We start from the raw sequence: 21,773 nt of genomic DNA, 5'->3' as shown, positions 1-21,773 counted from the left end.
GTGCTGAGGCCTTACTTCAATGCCCTAACTTGAACCGAAATAACTGCATATCCTCATAAAAAATATGGGAAAGTTTGATCCGAATAACATTTTATTTATTTTTAATACCTTTTAGATACCACATCTGCCTAATATCTTTAATATGATTTTATAAATTAAGATTTTTGTACGACATTGTGAACTTGTACATGTAATTTATTTCTGCACTCTTATGTTTACATTTCTTCAGTTGAAATGATATCATGATTAGTGATGTAACATCATGCAGCTCATTCTAATTTTGAATGATCGATTGTTGTTTGTATTTTACCCTTGTAAAAGACTATTTCCTGTCAAGCCACTGATGATAATTTGTTATTTTCAAACTAAAATATGTGGGAATATATTAAATATAACCTTCTTGTGCTAACGTGCTGCTTTTCATAATGGACAAAAGATATAAAGAAAAAAATATGTTTCTGATTAAGGGAGATCTTAAAGAAAACCCTACCGCCAACCAGAGCTGGAATTCAGAAATAGACAATGGCTAGTCAACATTAATATCATGTTTCAGTGTTACTAGACTTATAAAGACTGCCTTTCAATCAATGATTGATATGTCAGTATTCAGTCTTGAGCAAGATAAGATGCAGATTGTTCCTTATGAACTCAATACAGGAAAAGGTTTCATAGGAAGGTCTGAAAACATAAGAAAGTCAAGATATATAATGTTGTCGAAATAGTTTGAAAATAATATTAAATAATACTGATGGTAAATATCATAGTGGTGAATGAGTATAAAGACTGAGGAGGAAAAAAAACTTCATAAAAGCAATTAAAAAAAATGATAATATAAAAACAAGAACATTCTGGGGTATGTTCAATAATTCACTTCGAAATGTTATTAAATAAGCAACCACACATAGTGTTTGAAAGTTATTTATGATTGCAATCATTAGTGTATATGCATAGTGGAGATGTGAAACAAGGCAGAAATTCAAAATGTGAGCAGGATAGCTGAATTTCACCTGCAATACCTAAATATAATTTAGGTACTGTAGGTGGAAAACATTTACAGTAGTACAATTTACACTGTACCACATTATTGCACTTATCATCATACCTAGGTATGATGATGACAAGTGCAATAAACTATACTTTTCTACCCATGGTACTATTTATAAAAAAGCAAGAAATAATGGTGGAGTACAGAAATATGTCAAGAAATCCATTTTTGCTATGAAGAATTTGCAATGCAGATTAAAAAACAGCAATCTTATGTTTAAAATATACATATACATGCGCACACCAATATAAATTTAATGAATATTAAAAGTATAAAACGTCAAACATTTTGGAATTTTTAACAGGAAACAAAAAAGTAACATTTCAATTTCAGGCTTGTGAATGCTATATTGGAAAAGTGGATAATAATCTGCTTCTTCTGCAGCTTTTCATACAAAAGTAGGGTCACTGTTTATGGAGAGTCTCCTCCACAACTTCCTGTCTTGGGCTGTAGCCACATCCAAGTTCTTCATCCTCAAGTCCTCCTCCACCATCTCCCTCCATCTCTTCTTTGGCCGTCCACGCTTCCTCTTCCCGTGCACATCCATCTTCCTCCCTCCTCATCACACGACCAAAACATCTCAACCTTGCCTCCTGTATCTTTGCTCCTAAGTTCATAACTTTCACCGTTCTCCTTACATAATAATTTCTCAGATGATCCCTTCTGGTCACAACGCACATCCACCTAAGCATTCTCATCTCCGCTACCTCCATCCTGCTGATGTTATTTTTCCTCAGGGCCACAGTTTCCAAAGCATACATCATAGCTGGTCTCACTACTGACCTGTAAATTTTGCCTTTTAGATTGATCGACACCCTCTTATCACATAGCACTCCAGCCATCTCTCTCCAGTTCCTCCATCCCACTTCCTTCTCAGCCTCGCCATCCTCTTTCATTGTTGAACCTAAGTATCTAAAGTCACTGACCTTCCTGATGACATTTCCTTCCAGCTCCAGATCTGTCTCCTGGCTGCCATCCACTTTGCAACAACATATACTCGGTCTTACTTCTGCTCAGTCTCATACCTCTCTCTCTCAGTACTTTCCTCCAACTTTCCAGTTTGGCTGCCACTTCTTCTCTTGATTCTGCACACAACATAGTAACAGGAATGGACTTAATGCAGACCCTTGATGTAAGCCAACTGTCACTGGAAAACTTTCTGTCACTCCCAGGCAGGTTCAAACACTTGTCTTCACATTTCTGTGCATATCTTGCACCAACCTGACATATTTCTCCAGTATCTTCTCTTCCCTCAGACACCTCCAGACTTCTTGCCTTGGCACTCTATCATACGCTTTCTCCAGCTCAATAAATACCAGGTGTAGCTCCCGTTGCTTCTCTTGAAGCTTTTCCATCATCTGTCGTACCCCAAAGATAGCATCTGTGGCCGATCGACCAGGCATGAAGCCAAATCGCTCCTTTGCAATCTCCACCTCCTTCCTCAGTCTTCCATCAATTTCAATTAATTTTTATTTTAAAATAATATATTTTAAAATAAACTAGTGAAATATACTGCAATTGCATCAAAAAGACTACATTTCTCAACTGATAAGCCTATGCACCCATCTAACAAAGCCATTTTCCATGGAAGCTGGTACTCCACCTTGATAGACAATTCTTAGGTAGTGAATTTTAGATGTGCCAATGCCAAATGGAAATGCCTAAGAAAAATAAGTATGCAAAGACTTTTCTATGTAATGTGGCAATGAGATGATCCCAGCAGCATAACATTCACACAGAATTTCTTAAGACTAGTTCACAGGCTTAAGTCATTTGAATGAAAAACAAACTGATTTCATAAGCACAAAATTGTTTTTGGCACAATCTGAAGTACATAGATTATGTACACTGCCTCAGACATAAAAAAATGTCCGAGGCAGTGGGTTTCACAATCATTCGAGCAAATACTAAGTTTGCTACTATATACAGAATATTCAATAACTCATTCTGATATTTACCTTGCCTAAGAAGAACATGGCGCACAGCTGTGTCTACATAATCATTTGTTGGTTCTCCACTATGAATCATAAGACCATCAACGAACTTCATGGACTTTGCTCGTTGACCACGGAGCTTACCAGAAACAACTACCTCACATCCTTTAGCTCCACTTTCCATGATAAATCGTAAGACACCATAACAGGCCCTATAATGAGAATATACGACTTCTATAGAAGGATACATACATACATACATACATATATATATATATATACACACACACACACACACACACACACAGTAGAACTCAGTTATAACAATCATGGTTACAGCAAATTCACGTTTATAACGAATAATTTTGAAGGTATATTTGAATTACATTTGATTTAATGCATGTATTTCATGTTTATTACAAATTCGTTTCATGGGAATAACGAACGAATAATACACATTTCGTACATACGCATTTTCTGGTTGTGGAAAAATGTTGGGAGTCAAACGGAAAATTTTATCAGTTTCCAAAAAAGTAGAGATTATACCGGAGGTGGAAAGTGGCCAATCAAATCTGACAGTAGCAAAGAAGTATGGTTTGTCCCCATCTACAATATCAACAATTTGGAAGAATCGCGAGTTGACTCTGAAAGCTTCTGAAAACAATTTATCAAAGTGTAAAAAACTTAAAAAGTGTAATAAAAGTGATGTTGACGAGGCACTTCTTTCGTGGCTTAAAGTGCAAAGAACCGCTGGCTTACCTATTAGAGGACCAATTTTAAAAGTTCAAGCCAAAAAATTTGCTGTTCAACTTGGTTATAGCGATTTTAAATGCAACAATGGGTGGATTGATCACTTTAAGAACAGAAACAATATTGTCTACGCAAAAGTAAGTGGCGAGGCATTGTCCACTGACAAAAACGTTGTTTCTGACTGGACATCAAATGAAGCTATGGATACAACAACATTTATAATGCAGACAAAGCAGGGTTTTTTTTTATAATTTAAACCCCAATAAAACTTTTCAATTTAAAAACGAAAAATGCATTGGCAGAAAACTTATCAAAAATAGACTCACAGTTTTAGTTTGTGCGAACATGACCGGTAGCGATGAAAGAAAGCTTCTTGTAATTGGAAAATTGGCAAAGCCTAGATGCTTTAAAAATATAAAGAAACTTCCCATTGATTATACAGCGAATAAGAAGGCCTGGATGACATCTTCAATTTTCGAAAATGAAATTCGCAAGTGGGATAAAAATCTTCACAGTGAAAACCAGAAAATTTTGTTATTGATAGACAACTGTCCTGCCCATCCTGTAGTGGCTAATTTCACAAACATAAAACTTGTTTTTTTGCCACTGAATGTGACATCTGTCTTGCAACCACTTAATCAAGGCATAATTAGATGTTTTAAATCCCATTTTCATCGTCTGTTAGTCTTGGAACTGATAGAATGCAGAGAAAAATCCGCGGAAAATGCTTATGACTCAAAGATCAGTGTACTTCACGCAATACGTTCAATGAGTGATGCTTAGAATTTGGTGTCATCGTCTACAATACAAAACTATTTTTGAAACGTGCACAGAGATTGATAATTTTATAGACATTGATAATGGCATCGCAACTTTGGGTATACCGACAGACGCTGACATCTTAAAACAAATCTCTCATACAACAGAAGAAGATAATAGTAGTAGTGACTCCGAGGAAGAAAATAGCAATGATGAGAAAATCGTTACCTGGTGTGAAGCAGAAAGTGCTTTACATATTTTAACAAGATTTATGGAATCGCGATCTGTAAGTTCAGACGACATATTCAAGCATCTTAGTGGTATAAGGAACAATTTCAAATGCACGAAATATGCGTCTTGTGCAAAGCAAAGCACGCTTGATGATTTTTTATGTAAAAATGTGAAGTTTTAAAAATAAATGTTTGTTCTTTATATGTATGTATGCACATATGTATTTATGTTACCCAATATACCTATGCTGAGAAAAATCTGAAAACATTTTTAATTCGCTCAAATTATGACCTTCTTGGATATAACGAATAACGGTTATTACGAACAAATATATATGGTCCCATGGAATTCATTATAACCAAGTTCTACTGTGTGTGTGTGTGTGTGTGTGTGTGTGTGTGTGTGTGTGTGTGTGTGTGTGTGTGTGTGTGCGTGTGTGTGTGTGTGACAGGAGAAATTTCATAATTGAAACATAAAATTATATCATAACCAGTAACTTCAAAAGAAATTTAATTAATAAAAAAAAAAATGGATGCTGCACAATAACCATAATGTGATAAATTTCGTTTAATCCTTTATCCAAGTGTAAGCAAACAAAGTTTGCACCTGAAGTATCTTCAGGACTGAGGCAACTCGTAGTAAAGGTGGACCAAGCTCTCATCACTCGATCCACCTTTACTACGAGTTGCCTCAGTCCCGAAGATACTTCAGACGCAAACTTTGTTTGCTTACACTTGGATAAAGGATGAAACTAAATTTATTATAGTCTAACCAAGTGGAAAATAAACTTCCAAAATCATAATGTGAAGTGACTGATTTTTTTTTTACCAAACATAAAAGTCCCAAATAAATAAACCTAATTATCATATTAAGCTTACTTTATTTGGATATTATACTTCTGAAGAAATCAAGCGAGTCTTTCAGATTTTTTTAACTCAACTGAATAGCTGCTATAATAAATTTGGCATTAAAGATGAAAACTATGAAAATAAGCAGGAATTTAGAAAACTTCCACTGCATTCTCAGTGGAGAACCTATAAATATGTATATAATAAAATAAAAAATAAACTATTTAGGCTGAATTTTTAGTGAAGATGGGAAATTAAATATGAATACAGGCAACAGAATAAACAAAAATAGTATGGTGAGAAGCAAAATGAAGTTCATTTTCAGTGACTATAGGATAGAAAAGAATGAAACTATCCTCTGTAACTTTTGCATTTATAATCTATGTATAAAATCACTGCAAGTGCAATGAACTGACTAATAATTAGGAACATATGCAGTGTTTTTTTCTCTATGGAATTTCAGAAGGAAGTATTCATGTTTTATTGATTATAAGAAAGCTTTTGATTGCATTGATCACGACAGACTGTGGATTGTAATGAGATCAATGGGAATACCTGATTTAGACAAAGATCCAGCTGGAATTAAGACTGGTGGAAAAAAACTAATTTAAGATATGCAGATGTTACAACCCTCATAGCATAAACTAAGGAAGATCTGAAGCAGTTGATTCTATTGGTTAAAATGAAAAGTAACAAAGTCAGGCTTAATTTAAACATCAGCAAAATAAAAGTGATGGCTTCTGGCAATTTAAATGAATTTACAATAGACTGAAATAAAATAGAAATAGTTGAAGGTTATGATTTAATGGGGTTCAGAATCAGAAACGATGGTATATGTGAAGATGAAATTAAAAGAAGGATAGTCATGGGAAAAAAAAAAGCTATGTTAAACCTGACAAAAATTATGAAAGATAGAGGGATAAGGCCATGAAAGTTGGAATTGTCAAAGCACTGGTCTTTATACATCAGTAGTGATGTATAAATGTGAAAGCCGGATTATTAAGAAGAAAGATAGAAAGTGAATTGATTCATTTGAATTATGGGTGTGGAGGAGACTATTAAGAATCCCATAAACTGCAAGAATGACCAATAAGGTTTTAGAAAATATAAAGACAAAATGTTCCTCGGAGAGAATGATGGCTAAACAGAAGTCTATGTACTTAGGTCATACTATGCTAGCTGATGAATCATTGGAAAAGATAGTTATGCTGGAGGAGACTGAGGGAATGAGAATAAGAGGAAGACCACAAAAGAACTTACAATAACTGAAAGAAAGGATAAGAGGCAGAGTGGAGTGGACAGCCTTTGTTCACAGGCTCACCAGGAGCCAAAAACAACTGGATGGCACATAACAACAGTTGTTCTTACAACTGTACAAGTTGTAAAACCAATAACATCAATATAGGCTCATACAGTGCACCCATAATCTGGAACAACCTGAGTTTCAACTTTCCTTCTGTATATACACAGCTGAAACTCAGATTGTGGCAGCTTATGGATGCACTGTATGAGCCTATATTGATGTTATTGTTATGTGCCACCCAGTTGTTTTTGAACCCAAGGAGCTATATAAGCTTGTCCAGAGCAAACTTTTACAAACACCCATGCCCATAGTTGGATTTAAACCCATAACCTGTTGGTTGGAGAGCAAGGTACATTATCCACTCAGCCAACAAATTTATATACTACAACTTATATGCTGACTAGTTATGTAGTGTGTGTAGATAGCCAAAAGCAACCGGAAACTGAACTGGGAGTGCATGCATTTTCTAGTTATGGAAGATGCTGCTAGGCATGGTGAGTGTAAAGTTTTAATGTGCCAGTCTGGCAAATTGAATCATACTGTGTGAACTGGTTTGCTGTTTTGACTGCTTTTTGTTAGTGAGTACAAGCAATTTTGGCAATTCTGTGATGGCTGACCAGAAGTGACAGAGAGTGTGCATGAAATTTTTTCTTTTGGGTAAAATGCAGCTGAAACCATTGTTATGCTTCAGGACAAGTAAAACACGACTACAAGTGGTTTTCCCGTTTCATAAATGAGGACATGTCAGTTGAAGATGAACCATGATCTGGCTGACCTTCGACAAGCAGAAATGATGACAACATCGAAAAGGTTTGCCAGGCAATCAATAAAAATCATCCAGAGCTTGTCGAAAGACAATTGAGCAAGTTTCTCATCATCATCAAATTCCTGCCATGTACCCTCAAGGGGTGTACAGGATATGATAGTACTACATGAAAAATTTACATCATTACTAACTTCCTATCCACAATTTTCTTCCAAATCAGTCTGTTACTTGTCAAGACTCCAACATTACCAGATCTTATATTTCTATCGTCTAAGGCATTTTGTACCGTATCAATCCAACTATATCTTGGTCTTCCTGTGGGTCATTTTCCTGTTAACTTGGCAGAGAAGACTTCTTTTGCTAATCTTTCCTTGCCCATTCTATTAAAGTGACCATACCACCTGAGATTAGCTCTGCTAACACATTCCTGGATGCTGACAATGTCAAGTTCTTTCCTAATATAATCGTTTTTAATATGATATTGCCATTGATGCCATCTGTTCACGCCTCTAATCTTTCTCAGGACTCTCATACCTGCAGTCTCTAGTCTTTGGTCAAGTGTTTTACTTCTGACCCAGTTCTCAGATCCATAAGTTAAACCTGGTTTGAACACTATCTTGTATACAGCTAATTTAGTGTTCCGACTAATTTCTCTCTTATTCCATATGAATTTATTCAATTGACTTCCTACCATACCAGCTTTGTTGATTCTGTTGTCTATTTCCATATTTAATTTACCATCTTCACTAAAAATCTTGCCTAAGTAGCTGAAATGTTTTACTTGTTCCATAGGTTCTCCATTCACAACACATTTGACATTTTCAATGATTCTGCCTATTTTCACTGTCTTTGTTTTTTTATTGCTGACCTTTATACCATATCTATTACAACAGTTATTCAATTTAGTCAGAGAATCTTACAGACTTGTAGCGGATTTATTTAGAAGTATAACATCATCCGCATAAAGCAAAGAGCTGACATTAACATCTCCAATTTTAATATCATGTTTAATAACACTTTCCTTCATAATGTGATCCATATAGATAATGAATAACAGTGGGGATAATGTACATCCTTGTCTCACACCAGATTTAACATTAAACCATCTTCCTGTACTTCCTTCAATTCTAACTGCTGACTTACAACTCAAATAAAGACTAAGTATTGCTTGATATAATGCCCCACTGACACCATATAACTGTAGCATATTGAATAGCTTCTCTCTTGGCACCTTGTCATATGCCTTTTCCAAATCAACAAAACTTAAATACAGATCTTTGTTATATTCCCATGATTTCTCCACTATTTGGTGTAAAGTGAAGATCTGATCCTGACAGCCTCTATTTGACCTGAATCCAGCTTGTTCTTCACCCAGCTTTTCTTCCACAATGCTTCTCAACCGTTTCTCAAGTATACTTGCATATATCTTACCAGGAACACTCAGTAGGGATATACCTCTGTAATTCTCACATTCAGTTTTATTTCCCTTTTTATATATGGGTACTATGAGAGCTCTACTCCAATCGTCTGGAATTCGTCCCTCTGTCCAGGCATTCTGAACTATGCAGTGCAGCCACTGTAAGACTTTTATACCAGCGTACTTCAGCATTTCTGGTCGAATATCATCTACTCCTGCTGTCTTTCCACATTTCAAGCCTTTGATGGCTTTTTTCTACTTCAAGTATGGATATGTATTCCTGACCGCATGCCTGGTCAGTGTTTTTTTTATCACTGTGCTGTCATCACTGCTTGTTTCATTTAGCAAATTTTCAAAGTAATTACTCCATACTTCAAGGATATCTTTTTCTCCCGTTTTCATGTCACCTTTATCATCTCTAACTCCTTTTACAGCACTCTTTCCTCCATTCCTAAGCACCTTCAACAACCTCCAGAATATTTTGCCACCTTCTTGATATTTATTTTCAATGTTCTTGCCAAAGTCCTCCAATGACTTTTGTTTAGCTAGTTTTACACACTGTTTAGCTTTCTTACATTTGTCTCTGTATTCTCTGAGAGCACAAGCTGACTTATTTGCCAGGAAATTTTGATATGTTTTCTTCTTTTCCTTCACTGCCTGTTTAAACATGTAATCTGAAAAGGAAAATGAAGAAAGGCACATATCCTAGAGAAAGTAAAATATAATAAAGTATATTATATTTTACTTCCTGTGCCCACCATGGAGTTCTAATTTTTCTATCCTTGCAGACAACTTCACCACATGCCTTTCTAGCTGAATCAATCAATGTTTTCTTCAGAGTTTGCCATTGAATCTCCAATGTTTAGTTCCTGTTCTCAAACTCTTTCATTTTTCCTTCAATAATCTTTGTGTATTTTAGTCTACAGTTCACATCTGAGAGCTGCTCAACTTTTATTCGCTTTAAAACTTTCTTACATGTTATTGTTTTCAATATGAAATTCAATTTTATGCTGCTCAAGACCAAATAGTGATCACTTCCAATTTCAAATCCTCTGTACAATCTGGTGTCCTGCACCAGGGAGAAAACATCACTATCAACAATAACATAGTCAATGAGACTTTTCTTATTCCCTGCCTCTTCTCTCCATTTGAATTTGTGCACATTTTTATGTTGTAACATGGTGTTAGTAATAACCAGTCCATGTCCTGAGCAGAAATCCAATATTTATTTGCCATTATTATTAGCTTTGCTCTTTTCTCCAAATTTTCCCAAAATATTTTTGTATATCTGACAATTATTTCCTACTCTGCTATTTAGATCCTCAACAAGGACCAACTTTTCCTTTTTCATTGTGTCAGTTGCTCTCTCTAAAGCCTCAAAAAATTTCTTCACTTCTACCTCAGTAGAACCTTCTGTGGGACCATAGGCACAAATAAGTCTCATTGTCCAACTCCCCATTCTCATATTTGCCCACATTACTCTACATGAGACTGACTGCCATTCAAGAAGATTAGCCTCGTATTTTGTGTTGAATACTATGGATACTCCTTGTTTTCCTTGATTGTCATTGCCTGAATATAACATTTTGTATTTATTGTTAAGAAAGGTCTCACCAGTTCTTGTCTTTTTTGTTTAAGTCATCCCTAATATCAGAAATGATAGTAACATCATTTAAGTGTATAAATTGTATTATTATCTTAGTGTGAATAAATATGTTTGTTTTATTTATAAGAAGTGCCGTCTGATCTTTTTAGCAACTGCACTGTTCCTAAATAAATCCGATCCTGTAAGCGGGAAAGAAATTAAACCTTGGTACGAACTTTATGTTAGGAGTTAGCCACGACTGTAATTAACTGTATAGAGATGCTTTACTGGAGGTATAATTAATTTCTTATGCCAATTAGAGATTTTTAGTGGTGCTGTCTGGAATAATCAAATAAATTTCTAGAAATTTCAAGAGAAAAGGAATTAAGATTAACTGACTACATAGAAAGGTAACGGATAAGAATAAAGAATAATAAAGTTAATGAAGGAAAATATACAAGACAAGTCTAAAGAAATCGATAGACAGATTTTAGAAAAAAAAACTCAAAAAGGTGCAGTAACATTAGAACATAATTATTAAATAAACCATAGAAACCTCAAAGATTACAGTAGGATGTCCTGAACATTAGCTAAAGCTGTTATGTGGATGATTACTACAGACATGAAGACATGTGGTTAATATTCCTATGTAGTAAATTATAAATCAACTATAAATGCCCATGTGTTTTGCATCAAACAAATCACTGAAGCCTTTCTAAAATGAGACATCAAGAGATACAAATCACATCCTATTTAAATATTCATTCACAATGAAATTGTAATAATGCAAACAATGACTAAATTTAGATCATTAATAGTATGTGCACTTGGATCCCAAAATACATACCTACGAACTGCTAGACCACCAATTAACTTGTAACGGAGCGATTCACATTGTGCAATAGCACACAGGCCTCTTGCAGCTACCTTTTCAGCATACAACTAGAATAAAATTTATGAAATCTAAATCTCATCAATAAAAACACTGCACTTAGAATTTTATACTAAAAAACATACATGAGCGGGTAGGGGGAGGGGGTCTGGAACTGATAAACACCTAGAATAAAAATGATATTAAATTTATATTTGTAATAATTTGTTCTTTTTCTTTCTTGTGTTTATATCAATTGCTTTAATATCATTTTTGTTCTAGTTGTTTATCAGAACTTTTCATCCCCCCCACCTCTCATATGTACACTTATCAATGCCACTTCTTTGAAATCCAAATTTTCACTAAGTTAAAATAACTTCATTTTTTTTAATGAAGAATCATGTAATCTGTAAGATAAGATGTATTCTGAGAATGAACACAAATACAAATCTCTCATAGGTAAATTATCAAAAGATGTCAATATCTTCATTCTGTGGCTGGCATTTAGACAAATTTACTTTATTTATACTTGTAACTGACTAAGTGATGTTTTTCTTAAAATTGTGCCAAAACAGTAATCACTAATTTTCTACACTGTTACCAAAACACCTACAAACTGCAAGACTTATTCCAAAAGAAAAAATAGTAATAGTAAATAGATGAAAATTTTCACTCCTAATATTTTGATATCAAACTAAAAATCAAAGAAATAAAATAAATCCCTCCATTACAACTAGGTTAAAGAGACCTTAATTTAAATTAGATTTATTTTTATAAAGGATTATTAAATTAACATGTCTAATGCATGTTAAGATGGCAAGCAATAGTACTTGCTTAGAGATGAAACAGTATGTAATTAGAAGTTGAACATGAAGGACCAATAATGGAATGGAGAAATACTTAACAGATAGCCAAAAAAGTAAATAAAACCAATACTGAAAAAATAAGCAAACAGAATTTTACAGGACAGGAAAATAAAGGAACGAAAAATATGCATGACAAGCCAGCAATATAACAGGTGCTGACTGTTTTGTTTAAAGCATCAGATTTTGATGGAAGTTGTTTTCCACTTGGTTATGCTACGAATTATATATGGTTTAATCCTTTAATCAAGTGTAAGCAAACAAAGTTTGCGCCTGAAGTAATTTCAGTACTAGTGGTGTGACTTCACATCACTTGCCTTAGTATCCCATAATGCAAAGTACATTTGGTATTTACTTTTTTAGGTTTTTAACTTCCTAAAGGAGATGTGCTTTGCATTATGGGATAATAAAGCAAGTGATGAAGTCATACCACCTGTGCCATGAGTTGCCCCAGTACTAAAATTACTTCAGGCACAAACTTTGTTTGCTTACACTTGGATAAAGGATTAAACCATATATAATTCGTAGCATCCGATTTTGTTCCTTTTATTATTTTTCAGCTCTTATAAAAAATTCATAGTTTGTTTTATTCATTTTTTTTTTGTTTATTGTGCTTTTTTTCACTTTTTTTGGGGGGGGGGGGGTATGTGTTAACATGACCATCTTCAACATTTCCTCCCAAATTGATATGTACCCTATAGCACAGAAACAAGCCTACGTGCAGCCAATTCCAAAGAAATAACTCAGAGACAACACTACTGTTCAACTGTCCATTTCTGTTCAAAGGCCCAATTTATCCTTCCTTTACTGTTCAATATCACTGGTGGATGTTCATTTTTCAAAAAATATTCTTTAAAAACCTACATGTTCTTATGAAGCATTTATACATGAAGTCAAGTATAAACCTTCCATCTCTTTTATACAAGGAAGATCCTCCAGACATAACTCACATTTTAAAAATTGTTATTAGAGTTGCTTTCCTATCAGTAGATGCTTAAAGATTTTTCTGCAGTCCTGAAAAGACAATTTTCCTTTCCAAAGAACTCCCTAATGGATACAAGAACTTTTGCTCATGCAGCATCAAACACAAAAAGGAAAGACAAATGAGGCCTTGCTTCTCACATCCTCACAGACCACCGCAACATGGAGTGGTTATCTATCTTGATGCTTTATTTGCATAACAACCCTCTTATCACAGTACTCTTAATAGAAACCAAGATCTCATTTTAGATATTTGGAAATTTCTCATGATTATACCACAAAAGGACTTTTATTTACAATAACAAATCATCTAAATGCTATGCACAACAGACTGCTAAACAGCTAGTGCACTGATTAATTCACACAGTTAAGATGTACCCCCCCCCCCATGTTTAGATTGTTTTTAAAATAACTATTTATGAGTCTCCAGAGATTTTTTAATTGCATATTTCTCTGGTTTTTAACTTCCTAAAGAAGATATCAGCTCGAGGTAGAGAAACATAATTAATGTACTTATATACTATAATGTGTTCTCATATTTCTCTTTAAACATGTAATCTCAACAGGAAAATGAAGAAAGGCACATATCCTAGAGAAAGTAAAATATAATAAAGTATACATAAAAGGTGCAGAGACAATATAGTCATTCAAAATCAGAGAAGGTAAGTTTTGTCTTCCTATTTGCACAAATTCACATTACCAGAATTAAATTTTCATGTATTGAGATACATGAAAATTTTAAGAGGGGTGCTTAAGGGTCAAAGCTGTATAACTGAGAGGAGACCTCCACATAGCCTTTAAAGGAATGCGGAGAACCGACCAGGGGTTCTGACCTAATGTCCAATCCTCACCTTCTCGTGGTGCACCCTGTTGGGTATCTACTTTGATACTGAACGAACGAGGATGGGCTGGCAATTTGGGATTTAGCCGACCAAATTGTATTCTTATTGGTTAAACCAAAATAAAAAATGATGGTACAACATGACAAAATTTCATGCCGGCTGGGGCATCGCCCGGTTAAACAAGGCCCCCGTTGTTTTCGCCAGGGAACCAGGGCGAACAGCGAAAAGTCAGCTACTGGAACAAATCTGAAAACAAACCCCAACTCAACATCACCAGAGTTAAAGATCAGTACTATCAACGTAAGAAGCCTGAATGGCAAAGAAATGGAGCTAGCTGAGGAATTAGATAAGTACCAGATTGACATAATAGGGGTGACTGAAACAAAAAAGACCTAAACCGGTGAGATCTTTCTGTGCAATAAATACAAAATGTTATATTCAGGCAATGACAATCAAGGAAAAGAAGTAGTAGCCATAGTATTCAACACAAAATACGAGGCTAATCTTCTTGAATGGCAGTCAGTCTCAAGTAGAGTAATGTGGGCAAATATGAGAATGGGGAACTGGACAATGAGACTTATTTGTGCCTATGGTCCCACAGAAGGTTCTACTAAGGTAGAAGTGAAGGAATTTTTTGAGGCTTTAGAAAAAGCAACTGACACAATGAAAAAGGAAAAGTTGGTCCTTGTTGGGGATCTAAATAGTAGAGTAGGAAATGATTGTGAGACACAAAAATATTTTGGGAAAATTTGGAGAAAAGAGCAAAGCTAATAATAATGGCAAATATCTGTTGGATTTCTGCTCAGGACATGGACTGGTTATTACTAACACCATGTTCCAACATAAAAATGTGCACAAATTCACATGGAGAGAAGAGGCTAGGAATAAGAAAAGTCTCATTGACTATGTTATTGTTGTTAGTGATGTTTTCTCCCTGGTGCAGGACACCAGAGTGTACAGAGGATTTGAAATTGGAAGTGATCACTATTTAGTCTTGAGCAGGATAAAATTGAATTTCATATTGAAAAGAATAACATGTAAGAAAGTTTTAAAGCGAATAAAAGTTGAGCAGCTCTCAGATGTGAACTGTAGACTAAAATACAGAAATATTATTGAAAAGAAAATGAAAGAGTTTGAGAACAGGAATCAAACCTTGGAGATTCAGTGGCAAACTCTGAAGGAAACATTGATTGATTCTGCCAGAGAGGCATGTGGTGAGGTTGTGTGCAAGGATAAAAAATCAGAACTCCCTGGTGGACACAGGAAGTTAAAGAGGCAGTGAAGGAAAAGAAGAAAGCATATCAAAAGTTCCTGGCAAATAAGTCAGCTTTTACTCTTACAGAATACAGAGACAAATGTAAGAAAGCTAAACAGTGTGTAAAACTAGCTAAACAAAAGTCATGGGAGGACTTTGGCAAGAATATAGAAAATAAATATCAAGAAGGTGGCAAAATATTCTGGAGGTTGTTGAAGAAGCTTAGGAATGGAGGAAAGAGTGCTGTAAAAGGAATTAGAGATGATAAAGGTGAAATGAAAACAGGAGAAAAAGATATCCTTGAAGTATGGAGTAATTACTTTGAAAAACTGCTAAATGAAACAAGCAGTGATGACAGCACAGTGATAAAAAACACTGACCAGGCATGCAGTCAGGAATACATATCCATACTTGAAGTAGAAAAAAGCCATCAAAGGCTTGAAATGTGGAAAGGCAGCAGGAGTAGATGATATTCGACCAGAAATGCTGAAGTATGGTGGTATAAGAGTCTTACAGTGGCTGCACTGCATAGTTCAGAAAGCCTGGACAGAGGGACGAAGTCCCGATGATTGGAGTAGAGCTCTCATAGTACCCATATATAAAAAGGGAAATAAAACTGAATGTGAGAATTACAGAGGTATTTCCCTACTGAGTGTTCCTGGCAAGATCTATGCAAGTATACTTGAGAAACGGTTGAGAAGAATTGTGGAAGAAAAGCTTGGTGAAGAACAAGCTGGATTCAGGCCAAATAGAGGCTGTCAGGATCAGATCTTCACTTTACGACAAATAGTCGAGAAAGCATGGGAATATAACAAAGATCTGTATTTAAGTTTTGTCGATTTGGAAAAGGCATATGACAAGGTGCCAAGAGAGAAGCTATTCAATACGCTGCAGTTATATGGTGTCAATGGGGCATTATATCAAGCAATACTTAGTCTTTATTTGAGTTGTGAGTCAGCAGTTAGAATTGAAGGAAGTACAGGAAGATGGTTTAATGTTAAATCTGGTGTGAGACAAGGATGTACATTATCCCCTCTGTTATTCATTATCTATATGGATCACATTATGAAGGAATGTGGTATTAAACTGATATCAAAATTGGAGATGTTAATGTCAGCTCTTTGCTTTATGCGGATGATGTTATACTTCTAAATAAATCCGCTACAAGTCTGCAAGATTCTCTGACTAAATTGAATAGCTGTTGTAATAGATATGGTATGAAGGTCAGCAATAAAAAGACAAAGACAATGAAAATAGGCAGAATTATTGAAAATGTTAACTGTGTTGTGAATGGAGAATCTGTGGAACAAGTAAAACATTTCAGCTACTTAGGCACAATTTTTACTGAAGATGGTAAACTAAATATAGAAATAGACAACAGAATCAGCAAAGCTGGTATCGTGGGAAGTCAATTGAATAAATTCATATGGAATAAGAAAGAAATTAGTCGGAACATTAAATTAGCTGTATACAAGACTGTGTTCAAACCAATTTTAACTTATGGATCTGAGAGCTGGGTCAGAAGTAACACACTTGACCGAAGACTAGAGACCGCAGATATGAGAGTTCTGAGAAAGATTAGAGGCGTGAACAGATGGCATCAATGGCAATATCATATTAAAAACGATTATATTAGGAAAGAACTTGACATTGTCAGCATCCAGGAATGCGTTAGCAGAGCTAATCTCAGATGGTATGGTCACTTAAATAGAATGGGAGAGGAAAGATTAGCAAAACAAGTGTTCTCTGCCAGGTTGGCAGGAAAACGACCCAGAGGAAGACCAAGATATAGGTGGATTGATACGGTACAAAGTGCCTTAGACGATAGAAATATAAGATCTGATAATGTTGGAGTCTTGACAAGTAACAGACTGATTTGGAGGAAAATTGTAGATAGGAAGTTAGTAATGATGTAATTTTTTCATATAGTACTGTCATATCCTGTACACCCCTTGAGGGTACATGGCAGGAATTTGATGATGATGATGATGATGTATTGAGAAAAAAAAAAATTCTTATGACTTGTTTAGTAAATTCTTTAACTCCAGATACTTAGAATAGGAAACAACATAAAGTAATAACCATCCTTAAAACTTTCATATAGGGCATAAAACATCTCACATTATGTTATACTTGCTCAAAAGTGTGACAAATCCTAACATAAAACCAAAAACTATGCAGAAGAAAAAAAAAAATCTGGTAATTTCAAGCCATATAAATAGCCTATAATTATGAAAGTTAATTAAATATACCATGCAAATATAAACTAAGTATATAGTGAATTATATTTCAGCAGGCATTCATGAGATATGAACTATTTACATATGACTGACACCTTCAAGGAGGCAAAAAATAAGATGCATGAATAAATACAAATACAGTATGTTGTTACAAATAAATATCCAATAATTTACAGTTGCAGTGTTATGGGTAGTGCAAGAAATTACTATGGCACAAAATTAATTACACAACCTATATTTTCTCTAAATTTGCATGTAAGCATTTCTGATTGAGGGAAGGAGCAAGGAAAGAAGTGTGAGAGAATCTGCTGCAAAAAATAACAAACCAATAATGAAACTGAATTATAATGTATGGTCACATGATTCACCTAGGTGTTACATGAACTGCATGTTGACTGAGCTTAGATAGCAAATCTACAATTCCTGGTATTTGCCATGTATATCACTCTTTCTTTTTTTCATTTATATTTCTCTTGTTTTTTTAAAAAAACAATATTCTTAGTGAATAAAATTATACTTGCACTCTCTCTCTCCCTCCTACTACCACACAGAAACAAAATGCATTTTGCTGTAGCATCAAGTATAGTAAAAAGTCAAAAAATGTATTTCAAAATAATAAAGAAAAGAATCACTAATCCTTGAATTTTATTTTTTAGAAATTGCCTATGGGAAAAAAGATGGAAATAAACTGTAGAGCTTTATGCAAAATCTGCATTTCAAAACTTGATATGCACAATTTTTTTTTTTTTTTTTTGTGGTTACCACCCACAAAAAGTTATTACTAAACTTATAGTGCATTTGCACTGCAGGTGGGCTGAGAATTTCCCCCCCATTTTTATCAATTATATATATATTTTTTTAAAATTTACTTTCACATAGTCTGAAAACCCTGATCTAAAGACCAAACATGGAACTTTTCAGTCACTTCAGGCCTCCAATAAGTGGGTCTCACACCAAGCAATGAAATTCATCTTCGACCGGAAGACAATCACAACCATTCATATCAGGATTCAAACCAGCAACCTGTTGGTTGGAGATTGGGTACACTAACCACTTAGCCAATCAGGCTGACAAATTGATACAGACATTTCTGATAGGTAATATTACAGTATTTAGAATTTCTCTTGGTGAATGAATTCAAAAGAATATAAAGTCATACAGTTGGGCTCAAATTGAATTTGAGGTTATATCATAAAAGGTCAGTTTATTTAATTCCTATGAAGTTTCTATGAAGTCTGTTTTGTGTTTTCATTATGTTTGGTATATAAACTTACAAGAACAACAGAGCAGCAACAAAGAGGAATGCTAGTCTGAACAGTGAAGTTGAAAACAAGAGGCTAGCTCTAATGAAAAGAAGCATGGCAGTACCAAAATTAATGAGGATATTGAAATGAATTAACTTTTGAAATCAAGACTAAAATAAATAATAGTGCAGAAAACAGAGGAATCAGAAAAGTCAAGAAACATTTAGAGGCAACAAACTTAATTAATAAAAGGAGAAACAAAGCACTGAAGCCAGTAAGATATTATTGGATAACAATAATCAGGTAAGTAAAGCAGAATGTAAAGGATATATTTTTTTTGATTCCCACTCATCAAAAGTTGTATGCCTACAGTAAAAAATGTATATATATATATATATATAGCCTGTGTAGCTCAGTGTCACTTGCGTCCTCTGAGCTTGGTCGCTTGAAGTTAGACTTAAATTCAAGTCAAGTCGCCGAATGGAGGAACTTAATATAGGGCATAAAACATCTCGCATCATGTTGTACTTGCTCAAAAGTGTGACAAATCATAACATGAAACCAAAAACTATGCAGAAGAAAAAAAAATCTGGTAATTTCAAGCCATAAAAATAACCTATAATTATGAAAGTTATTTAAATATGCCAAGCAAATAAGCCTTTCTTTGACCGGTTCCCGAGTTAGTCAATCCCTGGCACAGGCAAGTGGGTTTTTCCTCCTGGAAACTCAAGAAAATCGACCGTAGTACTCATATTATTTCAGACAGTAACATATCTTGTTAGGGTTAGGTACCAAGAGATGGCAGCACTTGTTTGCCAGCCTCTTCATCGGTGGCTGCTATAATTAGCAATAGACACGGGTCAGCTATCTCTCATTAGCTACCGGTGGAGATTGAACTGCCCATTCAGTCTCCAAAAGCTAGACAGGGTATGAAGGCTTCGCCTACTCCCTATAAGGGAATAAAAGGTGTTAGCTGATACACACACACACACACACAGGGTGGCCATAAAATAACTTTCCCTCTTTGGAGGCATCTGTAGCTAAAATCAATAAACGGAATGAGACCAAATTTTATATTTGAAGGTATGGGGAAATGATTTCTGCGAAAAAAAGATTTACTACCAAAAGTCGTCGATAGGGGAAATTTTGGCACTTTCGGAGCCGAAAATAACATTAAAGGCAGATAAAATGGAATAATAACATTTCGACGGTGTAAGCGACAGCGGCGTTACAATGATAATAATAATAATTAAACTAAAACAACAACAACAACTTGCAAGAGACACAGAAATTAATGTAGTGATTGAATTCACAGGAAATAATGTTTCATTCATCTGAATCAGGGTCCTCTGGACCACATACACGATTTTCAATGTGCTGACCTTTCTTGTGTACAACAAATTGCATCCGGTGTGCAACATGCTCTACAGCTGAGCGTAAGGAGTCAGATTGGATGTTCATAACAGCCCGTTTATGTTCTCTTTCAAGACATGCAAGTTGGGAATGCCACCAACATACACAATGGATTTCAAATACCCCCACAGCCAAAAGTCACATGGAGTGATGTCCGGGGATTGAGGCGGCCATGCCTTCTGAAAGAACTGACTGATAACTTGAGGCAAGATAGGACGCATATTGAGCACAATTCGTCAGTCATTCGAATAACTGCCTGAGCGTTCTCAATCCCTTTTTAAGTGGAATTGGTGGCACTGCTGTCACATATGCACAGTAAAATTTGCATAATCCTTTTTATCTGCGTTTACTGCAAATATCTGACTGCTTTTGGCTCTGCCAGTACCAAAATTTCTCCTATCAACAAGTTTTGGTACTAAATCTTTTTTTCGCAGAATTCATCTCCCCATGCCTTCGAAAGTGTCAATATAAAATGTGGTCTCGCTCCATGTATTAGTTTTAGCTACAGATACCTCCAAAGAGAAAAAGTTAATTTATGGCAACCCAGTATGATGGATTTACTCGGCTGAGAGACATCTGAAGTACATGAAATGACTGGAAGCCAAGAAATAAAAATAGAAAAACTATATTTTATTTAAATAAACCACACAACTAGTTTCATTTTCTTAGAAGTCCTCATTGGGTGCATTATATGAGTAAGAGAGAAACAGAAACAAACATTGCGAGAGAATAACTATAAATTAAACCACCAACATATTGACATTCAAAAGCATTCTATTGGTTGGCATGTACATGCATTCATGATCTTGTTAATGCCATAGTTGGATAGCAGTGCAGTGACAATCAGATTATAGCCGAGATGTACAGGACTGAGGATGCTTTCTTTGGATTTGTTCCATATGACTGGGTGAGTAATAGTTTGTCATTAGTGTTAGCAGAATTGAGGTTGTCATCAGACAGTGCTCTGGCTCCAGTTCTGCCATATGTTCATAGTTTCATTTTGGGTGCATTATATGAGTAAGAGAGAAACAGAAACAAACATTGTGAGAGAATAACTATAAATTAAAACACCAGCATATTGACATTCGAAAGCATTCTATTGGTTGGCATATACACGCATTCATGATCTTGTTAATGCCATAGTTGGATAGCAGCGCAGTGACAATCAGATTATAGCCAAGATGTACAGGACTGAGGATGCTTTCTTTGGATTTGTTCCATATGACTGGGTGAGTAATAGTTTGTCATTAGTGTTAGCAGAATTGAGGATGTCATCAGACAGTGCTCTGGCTCCAGTTCTGCCATATGCTTTTCTAGATGGATTCAAAGGATTTTTCAGTCTGATCAAATTATGTTACAGTTGTACCAAACAAGGTAAACGATGGGATATTTTAAGCTGTTATGTTTCTGTTTATCTGTACTGAGT

General features: G+C 35.1%; 1 protein-coding gene across 1 annotated transcript in view; it reads right to left on the bottom strand.

The window, feature by feature from the left end:
* RpS3 (ribosomal protein S3) overlaps nt 1-21,773 on the bottom strand; it is a 59,351-nt gene that overhangs the window by 9,662 nt on the left and 27,916 nt on the right. The window contains exons 3-4 of the mRNA XM_090395954.1: nt 11,486-11,580; nt 3,004-3,191 (exon numbers count right to left, since the gene is read on the bottom strand). Of these exons, the coding sequence (XP_090252080.1) occupies nt 3,004-3,191; nt 11,486-11,580 (283 nt within the window). The remainder of the gene's footprint in view (nt 1-3,003; nt 3,192-11,485; nt 11,581-21,773) is intronic.

Source organism: Typopeltis vanoorti, chromosome 7 (genome assembly GCF_054136105.1).
Source record: "Typopeltis vanoorti isolate ZY-2024b chromosome 7, IOZ_Tvanoo_1.0, whole genome shotgun sequence".
In the NCBI taxonomy this organism is placed as follows: Eukaryota; Metazoa; Arthropoda; class Arachnida; order Uropygi; family Thelyphonidae; genus Typopeltis; species Typopeltis vanoorti.
Note: the sequence above shows the minus strand (reverse complement) of the source record. Positions and strands in the feature narration are given on the sequence as shown.